General features: G+C 37.8%; 1 protein-coding gene and 1 pseudogene across 3 annotated transcripts in view; one reads left to right on the top strand and one right to left on the bottom strand.

Moving 5' to 3' along the window:
- The window catches only part of TMCO1 (transmembrane and coiled-coil domains 1), a 51,112-nt gene extending 24,261 nt beyond the window's left edge, over window positions 1–26,851 (top strand). For 2 of the 3 annotated variants that reach the window (XM_072814632.1, XM_072814633.1), the window contains 2 exons: window positions 9,413–9,557; window positions 26,276–26,851. In XM_072814632.1, coding sequence (XP_072670733.1) covers window positions 9,413–9,557; window positions 26,276–26,374 — 244 coding nt within the window. In that variant the 3' untranslated portion in view covers window positions 26,375–26,851. Of the gene's footprint in view, window positions 1–9,412; window positions 9,558–21,307; window positions 21,407–26,275 lie in introns of all 3 variants that reach the window. The other variant, XR_012025864.1, reaches the window with a different exon arrangement.
- LOC140626961 (AP-4 complex subunit sigma-1 pseudogene) lies at window positions 13,551–14,243 on the bottom strand (annotated as a pseudogene).
- Window positions 26,852–27,245: the final 394 nt, after the last annotated feature.

Here is a 27,245-nt window from a genome sequence, read left to right as displayed (position 1 = left end):
AACGTTGAGCTGGGCTATAACTCATGTGTCTCTACTCAAGTCCTTATGTTGCATTGTGCCACTCTGACTACTGATTTAAGTCCAAACTCTTTAACCTGGCTTTCATGGCATTCCATGTGTTGGCTCCAGCCTGTTCTTCGACTTTGTTTTTACTGTCTACAAACTATTGTGTTCTAACTGCACTGCTCACTGTTCCTGAGTCAGTCTTTTCGTTTTGTTTCATTTCACTTTTCAATTCTTTTCCTTCCTTCCTTCCTTCCTTCCTTCCTTCCTTCCTTCCTTCCTTCCTTCCTTCCTTCCTTCCAAGATTTATTTGAGAGAGAGAGAGGGCAAGCAAGCATAAGCTGAAGGGGGAGAGGGAAGGGCAGAGGGACAGGGAGAAGCAGGCTCCCCACTGAGCAGGGAACCTGATGTGGGGCTCGATCCCAGGACCCTGGGATCATGACCTGAGCCGAAGGCAGATGTTTAACCAACTGAGCCACCCAGGCACCCCTTGAGACACACATTCTTTCATGGGAATTTTAGAATGTGTCAGTTTCCCCTAAGATAATCCCATTCAAGTTTTGACTTAAGTTTTTGATTATATGTTGATGATATTTGATTTATATGTTAATTTTAAAATCTTAAACACTTTTATAATTTTTAATATTCCCATCTAGGAACATGGTGTTTCTGCTAAGTCTATCTTATAACTTTTGTAGTTTATTTTCAAATAGGTTTTGCATGTATTTTATATCTTCTAGCTCATTGCTAGTGGTATAAAAGTAGGTTACCAATTTTTGTTATTTTGTAACTGACCATCTTGCTAAACTCTAATAGGTTTTAATTTGGTTCTCTGATTTTCTAGATAGATAATCATATATGATCAGACAAATGACTTGGTTTCATTCTTTCCAAATTTCCCCTCCCTCCTTTCTTCTCTGCTGCCTTCTTCTCCTCCCTAGGTCTAAGCTGAATTGAATTAGAACAACCAGAGAGGGTTAAATACTTCATAATGAAATACTAAAGAAAGCCAAATAAAGATGGCAACCAAATATAATAGCCATATTGCTGCTTTGATAGTTTTCAAAGCTATATACAAGCTCATGTGGGGGTCAGAGCACTTCCCTCATCAGCGGAGGCCCCGTGGGTTTTCTCTGCAGTTTTCATAGCATCGTCACTCAAGTGAGCCATCTAACACTGAATGGCAATCTCTTGTGTGTTCCATGATATCTTATGTATTTCCGTTTTATTTCTCCACTCTTAAATCTCTTGAGTCAAGGGCCATATCTGAAAAACATATATTGTATAATTACCTAGCAACTACTTAGTGATTACATTTTTAAGTCTTACACCAATATTGAAATGCCTATTTATGCAGTTCAGTAGTACAAGATAAAATATTAGATGCCTTTTCTTTAAGCCATAGACATCAAAGAAATCAAATACAATGTCTTTAGGAAGAAAATGACATGAAAATCTTCATTATATTCAAACTTCTTATAGAAGGCTACTATTGGCAAGAAGGAAGACTGTTCTTAGTTCTTAAGGACACTATTTTCTTTTTGTCAACATTCTTATTCAGAACACTGACAACAGTAGCTTTTTACTTATTTTGCTTTGCAATACTGGTGGAAGTTCATGTAATATAAGTGTTTTACTATTAATTTAAGTGCTGTATTAATTTTTTAATAAGCCTTTTTTTTTTTTTAGAGCAGATTTGGGTTTACAGAAAAATTGAGAGGAAGATAGAGATTTCCTATATACCTTCTACCCCTTGCTATCAGCGACCTCCCTTGCCCAAGTGGTGCATTTTTACAATTGGTGAACCTACACTGACACATCAACCACCAAAGTCCACAGTTTACATTAGAGATCACGCTTGGTGTACATTCAGTGAGTCTGGACAAATGTTAATGGCATGTATCCATCATTATAGTATCAAACAGAGTAATTTAACTGTTTTAAAAATTCTCTGCTCCGCCAATTCATTCCTTTCTCTCCTACCACCCGGACTCCTGGCAACCACTGATCTTTTTTTTTTTTATTTATTTTTTTTTTACCACTGATCTTTTTGCTGTCTCCATAGTATTGACTTTTTCAGAATGTCATATAGTTTGACTCATACAGTATGTAGCCTTTTCAGATTGGCTTCCTTCACTTAGTAATATCCATTTAGAGTTCCTCCATCTCTTCATGGCCAATAGCTCATTTCTTTATAGCATTGAATAATATTTCATTGTCTGGATATACCAGTTTGTTTATCCATTTATATCTGGATTACTTCCAGGTTTTGGCAATTATGATTAAAGCTGCTTTAAACACCCGTGTGCAGGTTTTTGTGTGCACATGAGTTTTCGACTCCTTTGAATAGATGCCAAGGAGCACAATTGTTGGGCTCTAAGTCATGTTTTTGCTCTGGTCATTGTGCCTGTGCATTTTAAAAAATATATTAATGGGGTGCCTGGGTAGCTCATTCAGTTAAGTGGCTGCCTTCAGCTCATTTCATGATCTCAGGGTCCTGGGATTGAGCCCCTACGTCAGGCCCCCTGACTCAGTAGGGAATCTGCTTTTCCCTCTGCCCCTCCCCCTGCTGGTGTGCTCTCTCTTTCAAACAAACAAAAATCTTTAAAAAATAAAAATATATTACTATTCTGTCTAAGACCGTGAGGACCTTAAAGTCTATATCTCTGTTGTTTTTTTTTTTAAATAACATCTTTTTTTTTTTTTTTTTAATTTATTTATGATAGTCACAGAGAGAGTGAGAGAGAGGCAGAGACATAGGCAGAGGGAGAAGAAGCTCCATGCAGGGAGCCTGACGTGGGATTCGATCCCGGGTCTCCAGGATCACGCCCTGGGCCAAAGGCAGGCGCCAAACCGCTGCGCCACCCAGGGATCCCTATATCTCTGTTTTTTATAAGCTGGCATATGAAATGAAAATTCTAGTACGTATTATGATTATATTTTTCGGTTTTTAACATAATTTCTCTGCATTTCACCTTAATCATCTGTTTATTGTAGAATGGGATACACTATCTCTAATATACCTTTTAATCTTAAAATTTGTTGACAGCTGGCAGATTTTAAGAAAAAAGCCTGAGGTTTGATTAAGATGGAAAGGACTGGAGTTTCCAGATTTCCAAAGAAGCAATAGGAGGCCCTGCTTTGAGCTATTTATTTCTTTCATCCTGGATCATTTCCATAAAGTTGAAATATTAACAATCTTAGGGATCCCTGGGTGGCTCAGCGGTTTAGTGCCGGCCTTCGGCCCAGGGAGTGATCCAGGAGTCCCAGGATCGAGTCCCACATCAGGCTCCCAGCATGAAGCCTGCTTCTCCCTTTGCCTGTGTCTCTGCCTCTCTCTCTTTCTCACTGTCTGTCTCTCATGAATAAATAAAATCTTTTGAATAGAAACAATCTTAAAATTAGAAGAGATCTGAAAAGTCATTTAACTTTTTTTTTTTTAATAATTTTTATTTATTTATGATAGTCACAGAGAGAGAGAGAGGGGCAGAGACACAGGCAGAGGGAGAAGCAGGCTCCATGCACCGGAAGCCCGACGTGGGATTCGATCTCGGGTCTCCAGGATCGCGCCCCGGGCCAAAGGCAGGCGCTAAACCGCTGCGCCACCCAGGGATCCCTGAAAAGTCATTTAATACACAACTTCTGGCCCAGTACAAAAATCCCCTCACTAATACCTCTAGCATAGGACGCCTTGGTGACTCAGAGGTTGAGCATCTGTCTTCAGCTCAGGGTGTGATCCTGGAGTCCCAGGATCGAGTCTCTCATCAGGCTCCCCACATAGAGCCTGCTTCTGCCTCTGCATGTGTCTCTGCCTCTCTCTCAGTATCTCTCATGAATAAGTAAATAAATCTTAAAAAAAAATACCTCTAACAGGTAATTTTCCCTCCTTTGTTCAGTTATTTCCAACAATGAGGAATCTGGTGATTTCTGAAATAACATGCATTTATTGAGTAGTTTTTAGGGTTTGAAAGTAATTCCTTTTACTGGACCTTCCCATACTCATGAGTCATGGTCCTGCCTTCTGGAACCACAGAGTAAGTGTACTGAAAGAAATAATCTACTGAGGTATAATGATATTTATAAGCTATCTCTCTCCAAAAAAAAAAAAAAAAATAAGCTATCTCTCTCTTTGTACCTTTCCCTTTTGTTCACTGACTCTTCTTTATTAGGCTAGATACCACTTCACTTAGCTATTCCTGTGATGATCTTCAAGTCTCCTAGAAAAATCAATTCATTAAAATTAAGAATTTGGGACGCCTGGGTGGCTCAGAGATTGAGCATTTGCCTTCAGCTCAGGGCGTGATCCCTGGGTCCTGGGATCGAGTCCCACATCGGGCTCCCTGCATGGAGCCTGGGGTTCTCCCTCTGCCTGTGTCTCTGCCTCTCTCTCTGTTTCTCATGAATAAATAAATACAATCTTAAAAATAAATAAAGAATAAATAAAAATAAGAATTCATGGAAGTTTTTTTTTCATATTTATGGCTGGCTTAAGGTGTCATGCATAGTAGATACACAGAAATGAATAACTTATAGGACATAAATAGTTTTCCTTTTTTTCTCTAAATATTTTTTTCAGCTTTATTGAGATATAACTGACATATAATATATAACATTGTTTATGTATGTGTACACACGTGATTTACATGTAGTGAATTGATACACATCGAGTGAAATGATTACTACAGTAAGGTTAGTTCACACATCCGTAACCTCATATAGTTATAACTTTGTTGTGGCAGTGAGAACATTTAAGATTTACTGCTTTAGCAACTTAAAGTATATAATACAATATTGTTGACTATAATCACCAGACTGTACATTAGATACGCAGAACTTACTCATTTTATAACTGGAAGCTTGTATCTTTTTTTTTTTTTTTAAGATTTTATTTATTTATTCATGGGAGACACAGAGAGAGAGAGAGAGAGGTAGAGACACAGGCAGAGGGAGAAGCAGGCTCCATGCAGGGAGCCCAACATGGGACTCTATCCTGGGTCTCCAGGATCACGCCCTGGACTGAAGGCAGCGCTAAACCGCTGAGCCATCGGGCTGCCCAGTTTTGTTTTGTTTTGTTTTTTTGTTTTTTTTTTAATTTTTATTTATTTATGATAGTCAGAGAGAGGGGGGGGGGGGGAGAGACATAGGCAGAGGGAGAAACAGGCTCCATGCACCGGGAGCCTGATGTGGGATTCGATCCTGGGTCTCCAGGATCGTGCCCTGGGCCAAAGGCAGGCGCCAAACCACTGCGCAACCCAGGGATCCCGGGCTGCCCAGTTTGTATCCTTTGACCAACATTTTCCTATTTTTCCCATCCCCCAGCGTCTCCCAACCACCAATCTCACTCTGTTTCCATGAGTTCATTTTTTTTAGATCTCATAGCTAAGTGATATCATATTATTTTGGTCTCTGTCTGTGCTTATTTCACTAAGCATAACGCTCTCAAGGTTTATTCTGTTGTTATAAATGGCAGGATTTCCTTCCCTTTTGTGGCTAAGTAGCATTCTATTGTGTAAATGTGTATATATCTATCTCACATTTGCTTTATTCATTCATTTGTAGGTGGACACTTAGATTGTTTTCTTGTCTTGGCTGTTGTGATTAATGCTATGATGAACATGAAGTACAGATATCTCTTTGAGATAGGAATTTATTTCATTTATTTTGGATTTATACCCAGAAGTGGAATGGCTGAATCATATGGTAGTTATATTTTTATTTTATTTTTGAGGAACTTCCATTGTATTTTCCATAGTGGCTGCATCAGCTTACATTCCTACCAACACTGTACATGGATTCCCTTTTCTCTACATCTTTGCCAGCATTTGTTATCTCTTGTCTTTTTGATGATAGCCATTCTTACAGAAGTGAATTGATACCTCATTGTGAATTTGATTTATAATTCCTTGGTGATTAGTGATGTTGAGTACCTTTTCTTGTACTTGCCCATTTGTATACCTTATTGAGGAAAATGTCTATGGAGATCTTCTGCCCTTTTAAAAATCAGATTGTTGGGATCCCTGGGTGGCGCAGCGGTTTAGCGCCTGCCTTTGGCCCAGGGCGTGATCCTGGAGACCCAGGATCGAGTCCCGCGTCGGGCTCCCGGTGCATGGAGCCTGCTTCTCTCTCTCCCTCTGCCTGTGTCTCTCTCTGCCTCTCTCTCTCTCTCTCTCTCTCTCTCTCTGTGTGACTATCATAAAAAAATAAAAATAAATAAAAATAAAAATCAGATTTTTTTTTTTTTTTTTACTGTTGAGTTTTGAGTTTCTTATATTTTGGATATTAACCCTTTAATCAGATACATGGTTTACATGCTTTTTTCTCCCATTCCATAGATTGCCTTTTCATTTTGTTGCTTATTTCTTTTGCTATATGGAAGCTTTTTCATTTAATATAGTTGATTTTTGCTGCATGTGCTTCTGCTGTCATATACAAGAAAGTCCTAGCTAATGTCAGGGAACTTTTTTCTGTGTTTTTTCCTAGGAATTTTACCTTTTTGGGTCTTATGTTTAAGTTCTTCATTCATTTTGAGTTAATTTTTATCCTGCTTCTCCCTCTGCCTGTGTCTCTGCCACTCTGTGTGTGTGTGTGTGTGTGTGATGAATAAATAAAATCTTAAAAATAAATAAATAAATAAATAAATAAATAAATAAATAAAATAAATAGCTAGCTAGCTTTGGTTAGTATAGACATTTTAATAATATCAACTCTTCGAATCTATGAACACAGATATCTTTCCATTTATTTGTGTCTTTTTCAACGTATTTCATCAATGTGTCAGAGTGTTCATTGTACAGATCTTTTATCTCCTTGGTTAAATTTATTCCTAAATATTTTATTTTTGTTGATGCTATTATAAATAGGATTAGTTTCTTTATTTCTTTTTCAGATAGCTCATTTTTAGTGTATAGAAATGCATAGAATGATTTTTGTATGTTGATTTTATATCCTGAAACTTTACTGAATTTGTTTATTGATTCTAAAAAGGTTTTATTTTTGGTTTTGCTTTTTGGTTATAATTTCAAGTTGAAAATGACAGAAAATAAAATGACTACATAAAGTGAATTTATTGGGTTTGTATGTTAGCAATAAGGGGGGATAGACAGCTTATATCTGTTCCATCCCTTCCTATAGTCTAACTGTGCAGTAGGACGGTCAGAGTGGCATACCTAGAGCAGCATGTTGTGTATAGCGTATAACCAGAAAATATTGGGGCAACTGCACCTAATACTTGTGAGAAAATGGGAATATCTTCCCCTGAAAAAGCTATTATTTTTGTTTTGCTTTTGTGAAGCTAGTGGAAGAGAATGACAGTGATTATTTCAAGCAGATCTTTAAATACTTTTGTCGTATACAAGTAAAGTCACTTCATGATTGAGCCTTTCCCTGTATAAATATGCACTAGAAAGGCAGTTGGAAGTAGTAAGTGGACAGTCATATAGAAGGTATCAAATTCACTCTCTTCTATATTCTTGGCAGCACAGTTGTCTAAGAAGTTTTTTAGAACCAAAGTAGTTGATCTGGGTGTTTAGGGATTTTTTTTTCCCCCGGAAACAAAGAGGTATTGCTAGTTCTCTTTTTCCTCTCCCTAGAAACATTTTGTATACCAAGCATTTTCCTTTATATGTGTGTGTGTGTGTGTGTGTGTGTGTGCGTGTGTGTGTGTATTAATTTTTATTTAAGTAAGTTCCATACCCAAGGTGGGGCTCGGACTCAACCCTGAGATCAAGAGTCTCACACTACACTGACTGAGCCAGCCAGGCTTCCGGATGTTTTTCTTTTTTCTTTTTAAGATTTTGTTTATGTATGTATGTATGTATTTAGAGAGCACGTGGGGGACAGGCAGCGGGAAAGGGAGAGAGAGAGAGAGAGAATCTGTAGCAGACCCTGCTGAGCATGGAGCCCAACCTGGGGCTTGATCTCACAACTGACCTGAGCTGAAATCAAGAGTCGGACTCTAAACCAACAGCAACCCAAGCCCCCCCAAGTGTTTTTCTAAGAGGGAATTTTCTGGCTATTTTAACTGGAATTAGAGACTTTATTTGGATAATTTAGCTGATACAGTCATATATTTCTCTAATGTAAAATATCACTATCTTTAATCACATTAATTTTTATGATTTTTGTTATTGACTGATACTACTTATTTATAGAAAAATATGAAAGAAGCTAACATCCTCAGCACTTCAACATAAATGCTGATATGCATTTTCTTATAGCTTTTTTCTAAGTTTTTCTCTTTTAGAAACATTTTTTCCGGGCAGCCCTGGTGGTGCAGCGATTTGGTGCCGCCTGCAGCCCAGGGCGTGATCTGGAGACCCTGGGTCGAGTCCCGCGTCAGGCTCTCTGCATGGAGCCTGCTTGTGTCTCTGCCTCTCTCTCTCTCTCTCTCTCTCTCTCTCTCTTTCTCTCTTTCTCTCTCCCTGCATCTCTATGAATAAATAAATAAAATCTTTAAAAAAAATTTTCCTTTCTAATTTAGAAGTAAAAAAAAAAAACTTTCAAACACTAACAGTATGTTAAAAGTTATCTCAAGAGTATTGTGTGTGCATTTTAAGAATCTACTTTTTTCATTCACCACTATATATTCCATGAATTTCTATTCAGAAGTGTTTAGCCTGTTTAAGGTGTGTATTGGGAGTCTCTGAGTCTTGGAAAAAAAGGGTTCTTAAATACTTATTGGTGCCATAGTTTAAAACAGTGATTCTCTAAGTATAGTCTGGGGATCCCTGGAGCTTTTTGAGACTCTTAGTAAGTCCTTGAGATAAACATTACTGCCAAAATAATTCTGAGATGTTATTTTCCTTTTTTATTCTTACTATCTTTTTAGTGTAAAGTGGAATTTCCCAGAGGCTTCAGGGCTTCATAATATACATTATTGCACCAGCCTGAATCATGAAGCAGCTATGAGAATCCAGCAATATTCTATTAAGGAAAACATTAAAGACATTTGCCTAAAGAAAAAAAAAGCCTTTCTTCTCACTAAATTCTTTTTTGTTTTGGAAAAGATAGTTATTTTTCATAAAAATATTTGTCTTAACATATAATGAATTTATTGCTACCTTTTAAATAATTTAATAAATATTTTAACATTCCTCAGTTTTAATTTATAAAGCAGTTAATATTGATAACTATAACCTTTAAATAATGTAGGCATCTCATTAATTTTTCAGAGTGTTAAGGGGTTCTGATACTGAAAGAATTAAGAATCAGTTTAGAAAAAGATTGATGGAAAAATCTAGGCCCTTCCTTACATCCTTGTTCTTTAGGTCTCTTTTTAGAATATTACTTACTCTTTGTGTTTTAGAGATCAAGGGACTTAAGAGTTCTATTTCTGTCTCAGATTCTTCCCTGGAACTAAGAAGCTTGTCAGTCTTCCAAAAATAACAATTCTTTGTTTTTTCCTTTTTAGATTTGATGGTAGAGTGGTGGCAAAACTGCCTTTCACCCCCCTTTCCTATATCCAAGGACTGTCTCATCGAAATCTGCTGGGGGATGACACCACAGACTGTTCCTTCATCTTTCTGTATATTCTCTGTACCATGTCAATTCGACAGGTGAGTGACCATATCCACTATTAAATACATTTATTCTTCCTTGCTTTCTGGCCCTAAATTAGCTTTTACTTTTTTAATACCAGAAATATTATAGAATCCCAGTAGCTCCTCTGAAGCTGTTTTAAATGTGTATGGATCTAGACTGTGGATTCTTTGGGATGAGAAGTAGCCATAAACCAAACATGGTTCCATATCCCATTCTTGGAGCTCCTAGGTTCCTTCTTCATTGGAACCATCTAAAGATACAAAAGTGAAGAGCAAGTTTGGTCTTCTCAGTATCATTTCTTCTCTATGCCAGTGCTTTTTGGCACTTTAGGAACACAAACGTAACATTGGGTGACTTTAGGTTATTCACAGTTGAGATACTCAAGTCTGCATTAGAAAATTTACATTTGGCCACCATGATTATCAGACATTCATAGTGAAAAAACAGAGCCAAGAGAGAAGTATAGATCGTTGGGAGACCCCAGAGAGAAACATAACATTTGATTAGTGGGGGAAGATTCAGGCGGAAAGGTTTAGAGAATGAAGTAGCTTTTTGAAATAGAACTTAAAAAGTAAGAGGGGTTAATTAAAGTCTCTGGCTTAAGAACTTTTTATATTTCAGTTTTTGAATACAGCTACCATTCAGCAGGCATTGCCATGGGGAAGTTGACACATGAGACTTGTACTTTTTCTTCTTCTGAATACTGTCAATGGTAGCAGATTTTTTTGGTTGGCCTAGCATGTGAGGAAAAGTAGGAAATGGAATTATAGTTTGAAACTTGCAAAGATCTACTGCTTAAGGCTTTTTCCTCACCTCATCTCTCATCCAACATTCTAACCATTCTGACTTGCCTGACAGCTCCCATGTCCCACTCACTCAGATTTACTTTTTGTGAATGCTCTTTCTCTGGCTGCCTCCCACCTCCTCCTTTTGTAGATTTAGTGCAACCAGGTTTCAAGGCTTCCTGGCAACGTTTTCTGACACTTAACTGCTTTCTGAAGGATAGTTGTGAGAGGAGCCTGGCAAGGTGCACAAATACCAGAAGACTATCCAAATTGTCTAGCAAAAAATCGTTATGTCCTAAACTATTGCAGTGATGAGAAGGATGAAAGGGAGAGGGCAAAGATGAGACATATGCAGAGGTAAAGAAGCAGAACTTGGTGAGAAAGGAGAAATTTATGTGCTCCCAGGTATGGCTTTGGTGACCAAATGGAGATTAGTCTCATTAAGAGGGGGGTATAGAGGAACAAGGAGTAGGTTGGGTAGAAGATAAGCTGTTGGAGATGTTTATGGAGCAGCTAAGTGGGTATGTCCACTGGAAGTTGTATTCTTGTGTAACTGAGATGTATAATACACCTTTCAAAATGTCTCTGTAGTGAAGCATTTTATTTAGTCTGTCTAAACATGAAAACCAGGATAGTGACAACACAGATCTCCTTTGTTGGTTTAGCAGAGGTCTGTTGATTTCCAGAATGTTGCTCTTAAATTTGATTATTTAAATCCGAAATTTTTAAATTCCAGCTTGTGTCCAAATATTAATGAACTACAGTGATGCATACATTCTACTTCAAGCAACTAAGAGCAATTCTACTTTAATTACATGCAGATATTAATACTTTATGTGTGATAGCTCACAAAAGGCATTTTAGATGGACCATTTGCACTACCTGGACATTGCTACCTAGAAATCACCATCTGAAGCTGTAGAGTTTTGTTGTTGTTGTTGTGTGTGTGTGTTTTTTAAAGATTTTATTTATTTATTCATGAGAGATACAGAGAGAGAGAGGCAGAGACAGGCAGAGGGAGAAGCAGGCTCCATGCAGGGAGCCCGATGTGGGGCTTGATCCCAGGTCTCCAGGATGATGCCCTGGGCTGAAGGTGGCACTAAACCACTGAGCCACCCAGGCTGCCCTGAAGCTGTAGAGTTTTTAAAATGAAATAAATGTTAAGAATGATCGTTGAGGAAGTTCAGGTCAAGCTGGTCTTTAAACTCCTTTCCGTTATTTCAGAGAATCTGGTGAGGTGTTTGTTGAGCAGTTAAATCTTATCAGGAATGCAATGTTCATTTATCAGCAAATCTTTTGTGTTAAGGTCTGGATAGTAAATATTTTTGTATTTACTTTTCAGGCCATACACTCTGTTGTAACTACTCAACTTTGCCATTATAGTATGAAAACAGTCCTAGACAGTATGTAAATGAATGAATGGCTGTGTTCCAGCAAAACTTTATTTACAAAACCAGGCAAGGGGTCAGCCATAGTCTGCTAATCCTGGAAGGTTCAGGCAGAGACTGTCACAGCTACTCAGCTCTGCCATTAAGGTATGAAAGCAGCCATGGACAATATATAAATAAGTATTGACTGTGTTCCAATAAACCTTTATTTATAAAAACAGTCAGTGGACCAGCATGGTAGGCTAGCCCCTGAGAACTACAGTGCTTAATATGTGCTATAAAGTTAAATAGGAAGGTAGATCCTTCAGTGGTACAGCTTAATAAAATAATTGCTTATTGAGTACAGAGAAGGGGAGGAAAAGGGTGGCAACTCCCACCCCTGGCCACACACACACACACACACACACACACACACACTCAATGTGTTTTGAGCCGGGAAGGGTGCATACTCAAAATTTTGATTTCTACTTGTCCTTTCCATACACTGATATTATCAGTGCCTGGAATGGGACAATATTACAGTATTGCATAGCTAATATAACAGTGTTGTATTTGAAAGATTTGTTTTGTATACAGTTCTTTTCCCCAAAATCAATGGTGAATTCTGACTTGTTGCCGCATCCCGAGTGGTGCTCATCTTGGGCAGATCATTTTATTACCCAAATTTTAAACAAGGTATTGTAATATATTAAAAATCATAGAAAAATCACCAGTGACCTAATTTTATAATTTTTATTTTAGTAGCTGTATATTTCTGACCTGTTCCTCACTAGTTGTTAGCATATGTATCGGAGGATTATGAACTTCTATCCATTCTGATATACCTTAGCATTTGAAGTGTTACTATGAAATATAAGCTTCTCTCTGAATTAAAATGCTTGTTAGCTTACTATTTCCATGTTTTGTTTTGTTTTGTTTACTTCTTAGGATCTTAGGTTACATGGTAATTGTGTAGATGCCTGTGAAAAGAGCAGCCATAAAACAGAAGGCTTTCAGAAATTCAAATAATAGATGTACTATGATTTCCCCAGTGAGGCCATTCTTAGGCAAAGAAGTAGGCCACTTGGTTTCCGATATATACTGTGGTATAAAGTAGTTTTAAGAGAACATAGTGAATTGGGGTTTTTTTGTTTGCTTGTTTGGGGATATAAAATGGAGTGAGTAATGGGAAAACTAATATAGAATGATTCAGGTTTCCATAATGATTGGTCATATTTTGCCTTATATCATAGAAGTTTTTGGTTATCTGTTTTTGTCCGCTTGTTATATATTTTTTAAAGATTTTATTTATTCATTCATGAGAGGCACAGAGAGAGAGAGAGAGAGACTTGTTATATTTTTTCCTAAGATTTTATTTATTCATGAGAAACACAGAGAAAGAGGCAGAAACATAGGCAGAGGGAGAAGCAGGCTCCCTGCAGGGAGCCAGATGTGGGATTTGATCCCAGGACCCCGGGGTCACGCCCTGAGCCAAAGGCAGATGCTCAACCCGAGTCACCTAGGTGTCCCTGGTTGTTGGTCTTTTTTTTGACTTTTTAGCTTTTATGTTGGAGATTAGCCCTCTCCGTGTACTGTAAGTCACACATAATTTTTCTAGCTTGTCATTTGTTTTTGTTTTCTCTCTCTCTCTCTTTTTTTTTTTTTTTACTATGTTTAAAATTTTATTGGCTGATAGTTGTCACATGTTCTTCCCATGCTGCTAGTCCGGAATTAAATGTACAAAGAGAAACAAAGAACAAAAAAGTTACCCTCAGAACGCAACAAAATTTGAACAAGTGGGGAGAAAAATGCTTATGGCTAGAAAACAAAACTTGTCTCTTAGTTCAGAGAAAAGTTTTCTTTGTACACCATATTTTAATGTGCAGTTTTGTTTTCCATTTAGGAAGTGTGGGAAACACCTATTTAAATTGTTTTTGGAAGACACCCCATTTTGCAATACAGAGTCTTCCAGATTTTTTGGGCTACAGATGTTGAAAGGTATTCATTCCATGGTATTCTCACTTACAAGTAGCTCTTGTCTGGCAGAGCCATCATTCAGCTTTCTGACATTTTGTCAAGGATGAGTAGAGGGGCAAGAATTCTTGCCCGATTTGTTTCCACAATGCAGCCATTTAACATCATCTCATCCAAAATGATGTGTACTTTGTCCAAATTAAACATTATATCTAATTCACTCACTCGGTTGAAGTACTCATCTAACACTTCCACAAAGTTATGGATAAATTCATAAATTGCCATCTCATTCTCTGTGCCATTAACTCCAACCACAATGAAGAGAGCTGCATACTGTCGATATATCAGCTTGAAATCCTTAAATTCAATGAAAGAGCATTGTTCACTGGATCAGGAGAGACAGCTCTTTATGATTTCCGTTTCAAGAAGTGTACGCTTATTAATCTCCACATGTTCACAGTATTTAGAAAGTCGGGTCTGTCCTTGTTTATTCACCATTAGGAAAAAATTTATCATTTTTTTTTTCTGGCCAGTGTTTTTCCAGATAGTTCAAAAGTTATGTCAAGAGGTGCCTGTAATTCTGTAATTAGAACCTGTGCAGCTGGGGGGGGGGGGGCGCGGAGTGGGGGCGATAGTCCTGCCTACGGCTCTGGCGAGAGCTCTTCCGAGAGCCCCTCTCCCCCTTTCCCACAGAAGCTTGTTCCCCAGCCCTTGCTAGCTGCGTGGTACGGGCTTCCTTGGGGCAGCCATTTTGACTTTTTTCTGTTTTTGTTTTCTTTTTAAAGATCTTACTCATTTATTCATGAGAGACACAGAGACAGAGACACAAGCAGAGGGAGAAGCAGGCTCCCTGCAGGGAGCCTGATGTGGGACTTGATCCCGGGATTCGGGGATCACGCCCTGAGCCAAAGGCACATGCTCAACCACTGAGCCATCCAGGCGTCCTTTGTCATTTGTGTTTCAGTTTTACTTACAATGGTTTTTGCCACACAAAATTTTGTTTGCTGTTTTTTTTTTTCTTTTTCAGTCAGATTGGTCTTTTGGATTTTAGATTATGGTTAGAAAATTCTGCACTCCAAAGTTATAAGGAAATTCATCCTGTTTTCTATTAGTATTTTTTTGGTTTCATTCTTTGCACTTAAATGATTAGCTAATCCATTTGGAGTTCATACTGGTGTATCTTATTGTTTCTTTGCCAACTATTAGGTGGATTTTTAGGAAGGAAAACATAAAAACGGATTCATTTGAGATCGCAGCTTGCCTACTCCTTTTTTTTCAAAGCCTAAGAAGCCAAAGGGTCAAAAGAATGCAGCGAGGTGAATGATTGGTCTTGAATCTGGTGTGCATGTGAATACAACAAATCCTTGCCGTCAGCCTCATAGGATTTTCTCTGGAGTGCCTATCTAAACTCACCTTTGAAATTTGAAGGTCTGTTCAGTCCCAGTGACAGGTGTTTGAGTGGAGGCACTCCTTCCTTCACATCTTGTTCAGATAAGAGGTCTTTTGAAATGTGCTGATGTCATAGGGTGAGCCAGGCAGTGTGATCTGAACCCTCAGGGTAAAGGAATAGGAGTAGGCCAAATGAGTATCTCCTGCCTAGAGAGTCTCAGAGGCTTAAACTTACCAGTGTGACTGCCTGTGGTAGCCGTATTCCTGCAGAATCCTCCAGTTAATCCTCTCTTTATGTCCAGACGCTACTTCCTGTTTCCTATATCCAGTAATTCCAGTGCTATTAATCTTTCTCATTTATTGTGTTAAAATACACACAACATAAAATTTACTGTTTAACCATTTTCAACTGGACAGTTCTACAACATTAAGTTGATTTACGTTGTTATAAAACTATCACCACCATCCATCTTAAAATGTTTTCATCTTCCTACATGAAAACCCTACATAGGCTTTGCATCACCCCTGCACCTCAATCCCTGACAACAACCTTTCTTTTTTCTTTTTATGAATTTGACTACTCGTATTTGTGGATTTGATTTCATATAAATAGAATCATATAATGTTTGTCCTTTTGAGACTGGCATGTTTTCAAGGTTCATCCAATATTGTAGCAAGTGTCAGAATTTCCTTCCTTTTCTAAGGCCAAATAATATCTCATTGTGTGTGTATACCCCTTCTTGTTTATCCATCCGTCAGTGGACACTTCGGTTGCTTACACCTTTTGCCCGTTGTGACTAATGCTGCTGTGAACATGGTGTATTGATGTCTTTCTGAGTTTCTGCTTTTACTTCTTTTGGGTGTACTCAGAAATAGAATTGCTGGGTCATGCTGCAATTTTATGTTTAATGTTTTTGCGGATTTGCCAGCTGGTGTTCAGTTACTGCATCATTTTACCCAGGACTGTTAATCTTAAGGCCAGTTCACCACCAACCTGAGACCATTTAACATTAAAAGGTACGAGTAATTTCTCATGTTTTTGTTTCAGTGAGTGAAACCATAATTTCATTTGCTCAGGGTTAATTTTTATGCTGAACGTGTAAAAACCACGTGTATTTTATGCAAGTTACCTCCAGCAGTGGGGGTGGCCTTGCTTGTTTTAACAAGGAAGTCTTCTGATAGTAGTAAATTAGAGTAGAGCATCTAGGAGAATGAGAATCCTTTCTTAGCAGTACCTTGAAAGTATCAAGAGTTTGCTGAAGTGATTAGATACTTTTACCACTGGATTTCCTGAATTTATGTTTTTAAAGTCTTTTATTTGTGAAAGATTATGATTATATTTACATATGTCAGTTAATAACATCTCTACAATGTTAACCAGAATCCACTTCCTTTACTAAATGTGAGTGATGGTGTAATTAAACCAACATGCCCTTCATGACATGACAATAATGCTCCCCTTATTATGATGGAGGTATGATATTCAGTGGAATTAAGGGTATCTCTCTGTTTCAGTCTTCTCTCCCATCCTTAAGAGCTCATCATCACATTAGTAATAATCCCTTGATAGATTGTTTGTTCGTTTATTCACTCAACAAAACTGAGCACAGATCTGTATCAGGCTCCAAGCTGGGTGCTTAGTATACAGTTTTAAACAAAATTGACACAAAATTATGGTCCTTGCCGTCATGGAACTTTTGTTTCTTGTGAAATTAAAGGGTTAATTTTTCTACCTATAGCTTCACTTTAAAAAAATCATTATCAAATATGAGGATATAGAAGTACATTTATATTCTTTTTTTTAAAAGATTTTATTTATTTATTCATGAGAGACACAGAGAAAGAAGCAGAGACATAGGCAGAGGGAGAAGCTGGCTCCTTGCGGGGAGCCCAATGCAGGACTCGATCCCAGGACCCTGGTATCATGGCCTGAGCTGAAGGCAGATGTTCAACCACTGAGCCACCCAGGTGCCCCTAAAGTTAATTCTATTATATTAGTCCTTCAGAATAGAAGCAGAAACAAAGATTGAACTTTGAACCTAAATTATGATATAATACTAGTTCACATAAGTATTTGTGAATCTGTTTTTCATCTAGTACATATTTTTTCCATGCTAGGATATTATTAATTGATTTACCATTACCTTAAAAGATTTCAAGGGAGAGCAAAAGTAACGCTATACTGATCATATGATAGATTTTAAGCCACATTCCTACTTTAGAAACTTTAAAGTGATGGGGAGAGAGGAGGACCACATTGTAAGTTTGAGGAGATACAGTATTTGGAGGTAAGACACCAGTGTTTGAATCTTGTTGCCACTTTACTGGCTAATTATCCTTGGGAATGTCAACATCTCTGAGTCTCTCTGAGTCTGTTTTTACAAAGGTGCGAGGGGGTTGGTGGACAACCTCAACATGTTAGGATAATCAGAAGACAATGATATAGAATGTTAGCAGTCACATTTTTAAAAAAAATCAACTGGTGCCCCCTCCTTTGGGGTATTTTGTAAATTAATATTTGTTTCCTGGCTCAAGGTAGGATAAGGTTGCTTTTTATAGATTGAAACAGCATGATATGTCATTAACTGAAAATAAATCTAATTGTGTTTTCCCATTTTATCTTTCTCCTTTTTAAAAATTCTGTAATGCTTAGTGATTATATGATTAGCTGCCTTGACCTTCACACTGCAACTATTTCTTTTGTGTGAATTTGTAGCAGCGGAAATGGTAGGTCTGCCAGCTTCCAGCAGGGGTGTTAAGTTAGTCCTGGGTAGTGACGAAATTCAAGAATGGAAGGAAATTTCCTTAATTCCCAAAATTAAAGTACTTGCTTTTTTTATTTTCTCCCTATTATGAGTCAGTAGTAGATTGTGTAAATGGTGATCTCTTGTATAAAAAGTGCTCTAAATCTCAGTAAAAACCCAAGCAAATTTACCTGGTAAACAGCTAAGAAGAAACTGGCCCATTCTTATGAATTTATATGACTGTAAAACCTATGAATGGAATTCTTTCTTTGGAAGCAAAAAGAACTAGTGGTGCTGAGGAAGAATGGAGGAAAGTTTTATTTCTTTTTTTTATCACCCATCTCTTAACATGCAACTGTATGTATGTATGACTATAATCTGTAAAAGATCAGTGAGAATTTGTTATTGTCTCTCTCAACAGGTGTGTCATGAGAATGATAAAAATAAGTAAATTTTATTTATTTTTTCATTCTTGGCTTTCTCAGGGCAAAGATTTTGATATGCCCTGTGTATGTATAAAAACAGGTTCTAATTATGTCGTGTCAGTATATCTTAAGGCCATCAAAATGAGAAGACTAAATGCCTGTCATCTCCTGTCCCTCATCATTAATATATGTCACTTTAAGACTTAGAGCTTAGTTCATTAATGTCAGTATAGCTCATCTACAAGCAGAGTGTTTGCATTTTTAGTACTTAACTTTAAATCAATTAGAGAATGCAGGTGGTTCAGAAAATGATAGCTTAACTAGTAAGTGACAACAGATTATTCAGGCATTACCTTAATCTGATCTCTTTGTGATTTGTATGAGTGCATGAGTTTAAGGCTTTATTTAAAGTATTGCCTGTGGTTGCTGACGATTGGTTCAAGTCTTTATATTATGCCAGGAATTCTTTGATGCTGAGAGTACAGGGTAAGAAGCAGTGGTTTCTACCTTTGTGAAACTCATAGTCTGTGTGGAAAGACCCTTAAGTGGAGTATGACTGATGCTCTTTATACGTGTGTGCATGTATAAAATAGTATTGGAGGAAAAAAAATGTGCTATGGAAGCAAAATGGCTAAGGGATGAAACTAAGATTTTATACAAATGGGACATTTTAGTTGTATCTTGAAGGATAAGTAGGGGTTTTCCAATCTTATCAGAACATTCTTGGTCTGGGAAATAATATAAGTAAAAGCATGGAGGCTTGATAGTGCGTAGTGAATATAAGACTCCTGAGTGGGGAATTGTTGTGTGCCATGGCTTGATGTCAATACCTCACAGTACAGCATTCAGTGATTCCTTTTTCTTTCTCTTTTTTTTTTAAGTGTTTCTTATAGTGCAAGTCTGCTAGTGACAAATACCCTTGATCCTCATTTATCTGAAAATATTTTTATTTTATCTTTATTCTTAAAGGATATTTTCACTGGATATAGAATTCTGGGTTGACTAGGGTTTTTTTGTTTGTTCTAATCTTTCAGCATTTAAAAATGCCTTTCCATTATCTTTTTGCCTCTACTGTTTCTGTAAGAAGTCCTTCATATTGGGCAGCCCCGGTGGCGCAGCAGTTTGGCACCACCTGCAGCCCAGGGTGTGATCCTGGAGACCCAGGATCAAGTCCCAGGTCGGGCTCCCTGTGTGGAGCCTGCTTCTCCCTCTGCCTGTGTCTCTGCCTCTCTCTCTCTCTCTCTCTCTCTCTGTGTGTCTCTGTGTCTCTATGAATAAATAAATAAAATATTAAAAAAAAGTCCTTCATATCTTTGTATCCCTGTAGATAATTTTTCACTTTTCTCTGGCTGCTTTTAGATTTTTTTCTTTAAGTTTGGTTTTCAGCAGTTTGGCTGGATTTGCCTAGCATATTAATTTTTTTTTATCCTGCTAGGTTATTTTCTGCCCATTCTTTCTCTCTTCTTCTTCTTCTTCTGTGATACCAGTTTCTTACACCTTTGTCTTTTCAGTATTGTCTAAGAGGACCCTGAAACTCTGAGGGGAGAGGGAGAGAGAGAATCTCAAGCAGACTCTGTACTAAACGATGAAACCAAGAGTTGATCGGTTAGCCAGCTGAGCCACCCAGGTGCCCCTATTTAGTTGCCCTTTTTTTTTTTTTTTTAAGATTTTATTTACTTGGGACGCCTGGATGGCTCAACGGCTGAAGGTGGCACTGAACTGCTAAGCCGCTAAGCCACCCCGGCTGCCCTACTTAGCTGCTTTAAAATACAAACCTTATCTACTGATTCCAGCATTTGGACAATCTGAAGGTTGGACTCTGTTGCCTGCTCTCTTAAGTATGGATCTGGTTTCTTGTTTGTTGATATATCTAGGGATCCCTGGGTGGCGCAGCGGTTTGGCGCCTGCCTTTGGCCCAGTGCACGATCCTGGAGCCCCGGGATCGAATCCCACGTCGGGCTCCCGGTGCATGGAGCCTGCTTCTCCCTCTGCCTGTGTCTCTGCCTCTTTCTCTCTCTCTCTCTCTCTGTGACTATCATAAATAAATAAAAATTAAAAAAAAACAGTGTTGATATATCTAATTATTTTGGATTGTGTATTGGACCTTGTTAGGATAGGTAGTAAAGACTCTGGATTCTGTTACTCTTTGGGAGAGTGTTGAGTTTTTTAGTTAAGCAGGCAGATAACCTGACACTCAGGCTCTACACTCTCTCCTTTGTGGTAGGCAGTACCTACCTACCTGAAATCTCAAGTTATTTCAGTCGCAGCTGGGCTGCATGAAGGCTGTCTCACACATATATAGTTTAAGAGATTTGGGCAGTTTAAATGTAGTTTTGAACCCCTCTTGTTAACTGTTTTCCAGGATTTTCTCACTCAATTTTAAGCTGCTGTGGTTACCCTAATCCTTGTCTTTTGGTTTTTCGAACCAGTAAGACTTCAGCTTCATTCTGAGTTTTAGATACCCCACTCTGTACCAGCTGTGTCCTACTGTTCATTATAGGATTAAAAATACATAACATACATACGTACATATAACATGCAAACATGCATCTTGTCTTCCTGCATGCACTAAACTAAAATTCAGAACATTCTCCTTGACTAATCCTCAAATAAAGGGCTAAACAAGATCTAAGGAAATTTTCATTGGAAAGATGGTTAGGAGAGAGACAGATTCAGATTGTCACTTGATCACTTGACCCCTCTGACCCCTGAGGGGGTACCCCTCACCCCCTCAAAAAAAAAAGACCTTTATCACAAGCAAGGCCTTTAGACAACCTAGGACAGAAAATGTCATCAGCATTATAAAGGAAGTGGCATTACTCTAGTGCAGATTTGATGTGCTCATGTTCCTTTCAGAATTTTGATTTCCGCTTTGGAAGATAGATGTTGAAACCTGCAATATAGTTTGTTACAGCATAGTCACATTCTAGAATACTAGAGCCACAGGGGACTTTGGCTCCTTTAAAGTGCTTGGTAGAAAAGTTTGAAGGGCCCAGCAGGAGGCTTCAAGTCCCTAACAGTATTTTACCCGTTTTCTGTAGTGGGTTTTTTTCATGAATTTTTTTTTTTTTTTTTTAAAGGATTCTGTGGCCTAAAGGGTTGAAAGTGATTGATCTAGTCAGCCTCCTTCTAGTCAACCTCCTTCTTCATAGGGGGTTGGACATTTGAGATTTGGTAAGGTGAGAAGACATTGCTTTTTTGCTGGTTTGCCTGGTTAGCCAGTACCGGGACTCAAAAATCTTCTACTGCTGACCCCGTAATATTTCAGGGACCCCACTGTACTGCCATTGTTTTCAGTAAATATTTCACCTCTACATCATTCTCCCAAACAACCTATCTAGATAGAATGTGAAAACCCTGGGGCTGTTGGATAGGGCCATCTGAAGTGACTGGATTTCCACACAGCTTTATGGCTCTACTAAAGATTATGTTTTGAGAACTTGAGAAAGTGTAATCAATTGGAAGTGAAGACTGGTTGCTTGATGCCAGAGAAACTAACAAAGGATAAACTAAGGATTGCCATGGCTGAGTTATTTTAGCCAAATGACTAAGGAATAACATTTAAGCAGAATGTGTTTATGGCTAGTGACCTGGGTCTTCCCAAAATATCCAGTTAGCAACCAACAACTTCCTTTTCTTGATCACCGGTTCTTATCCTTTGCAAAGAGGAAGGAACGCAAATCCTGTAATGGTGTTTTTCTGGGTTTCCTGCCAGTAGAAGGCATGATTATGGGAAAATGTTTTTCCTTTGTTTTTCCCTTCTGACACACACTCCTCAGTTGTTATCCTATTACACAAGACTGGACAGAAATTCAAAATAGTTGTTTTATATTTTTCTGTAACCTTAGCAATATTACTGTATTTTGCATATATATTAAGTGTTCCATATCATCTTAATATATTATTATAGCTTTTGTCTTTTAGCAAAATACATATTGAAAGATATAAAGGAGATAATACATACAAAAATATCTGTTACAGGGTCATGTTCAGTAAGAATGTATTGAATCATGGCCTGCTGGTTGACTTTTCCTAATCTGCATGTAAGGATAACGAACCTGCCTCACTGAGTTGTTGTGAGGATTAAATGAGAACATGCGTGTGGAGTACTTAGAACAATGCCTAGCACTTTGAGATAGCACCCATAGAAACGTGTCTTTATTTTAAATTATCCTGTTTAGGGGTGCCTGGGTAGCTCAGTCATTTAAGCATCTGACTTCAGCTCAGATCATGAACTCAGAGCCCTGGGATCAAGCCCTATGTCAGACTCTGTGCTCAGTGGGAAGTCTGCTTTTCCTTCTGCTGCCTACCCTTCTCATGCTCATTCTAGCTCGCTCTCTCTCTCTCTCTCTCTCTCTCTAATAAATAAATCCTTAAAAAAAATAAGTTATCCTGGTTAGCAATATTTCAAAAAGTTGGAGGCAAGGAATGAGAAAAGGGCATAAACTGTTATTTTTCATGTATCTTTACAGTTTTATTTATTTTTATTTATTGTTTTTTAAAGATTTTATTTATTCATGAGAGACAGAGAGAGAGAGGCAGAGACATAGGCAGAAGGAGAAGCAGGCTCCATGCAGGAAACCTGATGTGGGACTCGATCCCAGGACTCCGGGATCACAACCTGAGCCAAAGGCAGATGCTCAACCGCTGAGCCACCCAGGCGTCCCATATCTTTACAGTTTTATATGCATTTTCATAGACTATTTTTTAGAGCAGTTTTAGGTACACAGCAAATTTGAGTGGAAGGTACAGAGATTTCCTGGGTGCCTAGGTGGCTCAGTCATTTAAACATCTGCCTCCAGCTCAGGTCATGATTTCAGGGTCCTGGGATCAAGTCCCGCATCAGGCCCTGCAGGGAGTCTGCTTCTCCCTCTACCTGCCACTCCCCCTCCTTGTACTCTCTCTCTCTTTCTCTCTGTCAAATAAATAAAATCTTTAAAAAAAAAACATACAGAGATTTCCCATGTAGTGCCTGCCCCCACATGTGTACAGTCTCCCCCACTACCACCCTCTAGCACCAGAGTGGTGCATTTGTTCTGGTCAGTAAACTTAAAATGACATTTCATTATCACCTAAAGTCCATAATTTATATTAGGGCTTACTCTTGGTGTGTTGTACCTTCTGTGGGTTTGAATTTATATGCATTTATTTACTTAACGATATAACATACTCATGTGCTTACATAGTCTTCATAACTGAGAATTTTTTTATAGGCAGGCCTACTACAAGATTTTTTATTCCTTTTTTTTTTTTTTTTTTTAAAGGAGAAGCAGGCTCCATGCAGGGAGCCTGATGTGGGACTCGATCCTGGGACTCCAGGATGATGCCCTGGGCTGAAGGCAGACGCTAAACCGCTGAGCCACCCAGGTGTCCCAAAATTTTTTATTCCTAAGACAAGGATCTCTTAGTGGTTTAATAGAGGAAAACTGTACTTTAAGTTGTATATCTGTTCATGTCCTGGCTTGTAACCTCTCTGGCTCAACTTTCTCATCTCCAAAGCAAGGATAACTAAGGACTGGCATCTAGTCCTAAGAACTATGTATAAACTTTAAAGTTAATAGAAATGTTGGATGTTATTACTGCCGTGGAGAATGGTGACCTCTACTCTTTTACCCAGGTCTTTTTGCATCTTGAGAGCTTCAGTTAGTTCCTACACTGAAAAGACTTCATGGACAGGGAAACAGAGAAAATTTTCCCTGAGAAAAACCATCATAAAACCTGGGTTCATTTGTGAGACCATAGGAATTTAAAAAGATCATTTAGAATTTCACTAAAGGATAGGATTGCATGCAGTAGATAGCATTTATATTAAAATGCAAATTCTTGAGTAATGTAACACTGATAAACTTAATTTAGAGTTCCCAAAGGAAGCCTAGGGCTCTTGCCACAAGTATACAGCTGCCTGGATTTCCATGAACTTCAGCCTTGGCTGCTGAAGTGCCCTGTTTTAACATTTCTATTGCTATTTGAGCTCTTCCCCATCTAGAGCAGTGGACTTGTGTCTAATAGTCATTTATATGTTGTTATTTCATAAATGAGACTATCAACAGTCTACCCTTCAATATATTTCCTATTTTCCTTTGATTGTCTTCTTTAAATTACAGTAAACTTGCAATTTAAAGGGCATCAGTAGTTTTACACTAGTCTTTATCTCTGAAATGGTAAGGACTCACCTAATTGGCCCCTGTCTCTACAGAATAACTGATCAAGGATGCCTAGTATATTTTGTCTAGACTGTATTATTGTGTTTGTTAACTAGACAAATGTGTTTATCACCGGCTAATTCTGTAATGTCTTATTTCAGATTTTATTTTTAAAGTAATTTCCCACAATGCCTTGCTTAATGCTGGCTACATTGTAGGTGGTCAGTAAAGACTTACTGATTAAGTAAAAGAAATTGGATAAAAAAAAAAAGTAAAAGAAATTGGAAATTAGTGACATTATATCATTTGGTCTTACTGTTTTGTGCACCTTTTTAGAATTAGGCAAAAAAGGAGCTATTTTTATTATAAAAGTAATACATTCTCCAACTTTACTAAGGAGAAGCTGGCTGACCTAATGATTGATTTTTTTTTTTCTTCTTAGCTTCTTCTCAGATTTCATTTTTAGTAAAGCACAAGCTGCAGTATTGTGAGTGAGTGGATGGATGAAGTATTTTATGATCATTCATAAAAATATTAAAACGTATTCATAAAAATATTAAAATGTAATTTGAATGAGTTCCTAAAGTTGTGTCTTCGTATTTACATATTCTATTATATTCTGACAGGGTACTATGTTGGAAATATAAACACTCAAATCAGTAGTAGTCCTCATTCCCAATGATGGAAGGATTAAGGGATTGTGTACACTTCAGAGAAGGCTGGATATGGGTATTGTCATGGTGCGTTACATACAGTGGGTGCTCAATAACTATTGAGTGAATGTACACATGCTAACCTGCCTACCAGTGGGGTGTAGTTTGTTCTGAAGACTAGAACTTTAACACAGGAAATACTGCTGAAGAGAACTTATCTGATTATGAATCAAAACACACGGGTTTTAATTCTAACTCTGTTCTTCATTTAACTTTGTAATTTTGGACAAACCATCATACTTTTCCAGGTTTTCATTGAAATTCCTCAAATGTAAAAATGAAAGAATTGAGCAAGAGAATGTAGATGATCTTTAAGGTTTTTCCCTCTTATGAATGCTATACAGAATCTTAACACCTGATCTTTACTGAAGCTTTCCACATTTACAAACCCTCTCAGTTTCCTCTTTAAAAAGGCGTAGCATTTAATCCCTACATCCCACTCTCCATTCATGGTTTGCACTCTGCACCCACACCTGTCTGCTCCTACCGGGTGAGTCATGCTTTTCAAGAGCCTGTATTTATCCTAAAACTGTTTATGCTGATTTTGCTTGATGTCGTATTTACATACTTTAATTTAATGTTATAGTGAGTAATAAAATATGAGTATAAAAAGTTATTTTTATGAGAAATACTTTAATGAAGGTGAATTTTTTTTAAAAAACTGCTGAATTAGATATAATATGACAAGTGGAAAAGATGAGGGAAGTGCTAGAAATGTAGGAGGATTTTGGACTCCCATTGCTTTGCAGGAACCTAAGTTTCCTTACCACTTTGAAAAAACTGAAATTGTATATTTCAGTTTCAGCTTTTGACGGTGCAGTAATGACTAAAATACAGCTAATGTTCCACATTCAAAGAAAAGGCCTTGCTATAAGAAACAGCTAATGAGTATATTTTATATGCTTCTTGTTGAAATAAAAGATTACCTCTTTTAATGGTTCTCCACTTGAAAAAATCAGCTTTTTTGTTTTTTGGTTGTAGACCAAGGTCACATTAGGTGAGAGGGCTTTTATTCTTCTATGATCTCCATCATGTTGTAGGCCTTTTAAAAAATAACATGGTAGTAATTGTCCAGTTTTAGATCATAACGGTACTTTTAATCTGTATGCCTTCTCTTCATATGGGATCTATGTTAAACACTCTTCTCAATATCTCATATTAAAACTGAATTTTAATTCTGTTTTCTTCACAGAACATCCAGAAGATTCTTGGTCTTGCCCCTTCACGTGCTGCCACCAAGCAGGCAGGTGGATTTCTTGGCCCTCCACCTCCTTCTGGGAAATTTTCTTGAAATCAAGAAGAACCCTGTAATACCCGTCATTCTTTTTAAACATTCAAATTAGACTGGCAACTATTTTGTAGCAGGAGCCATAGACAGCCTTAGGGCTTGGGCCACTTTCTAGTTCTGAGTTATTTTTAGACTTTTTGGATATTATTCTAATGAGAATGGCACCCAACAAACATGATAGTACTTTCAGTCACAGATTAATTTAAAAAAATATGTTTGTTGGTTAGATAAGTTCAGGTGATGTTTATGTAATGAGAAACAAATAGCATCTTTCTTGTTTGGCTTACATGAATATTTTCTGTGGGACCGATTCAAGTGTGTGCTATGTGCCTTGTACCATGGAAGTTGGCTCTCCATGAGCATTTAGAGTTCTGGAAGAAAAATTCAGTTTGTGATATCTTAATTGGAACTATTTGTTGTACATTGTTTCCAAGCCAAATATATGACCGAAGATGAATAAAGAAGCCAAAATTTTAGCTATTTCATCTACAAGGTGAGATCTGTTTTGTACCATATTCCTAGATACATGTTTTTAGTAATCTGAACATAAACATTGGCCACAAAGGGCTAAACTAAAAGTTTTAAATGTACTATTTTATCATACTTGCCTTATAAGCTCAAAATATAGACTTGTCCTATTGTAGGAAGTAGAAAGCATGAGAGGAAAGGAAAGAAGTAACTCACGTGAGTGTAAAAATGAGAGTCCTCAGCATCCCTTTTATACCCTGCTGGATTCCTGGGAAGTCACTCTTAGTCATCTCCCGGAGGCGAGGGTATAGGTATGCAGTCTTGCAGAGCTTCCTTTTGATCACAATGGCCTTTAGTTCCTGCCATGGTCCTTCATGAAAAATGAGAGGATGCTTTTACCGTGATC

This window comes from Canis lupus, chromosome 38 (genome assembly GCF_048164855.1).
Source record: "Canis lupus baileyi chromosome 38, mCanLup2.hap1, whole genome shotgun sequence".
NCBI lineage: Eukaryota > Metazoa > Chordata > Mammalia > Carnivora > Canidae > Canis > Canis lupus.
Note: the sequence above shows the minus strand (reverse complement) of the source record. Positions and strands in the feature narration are given on the sequence as shown.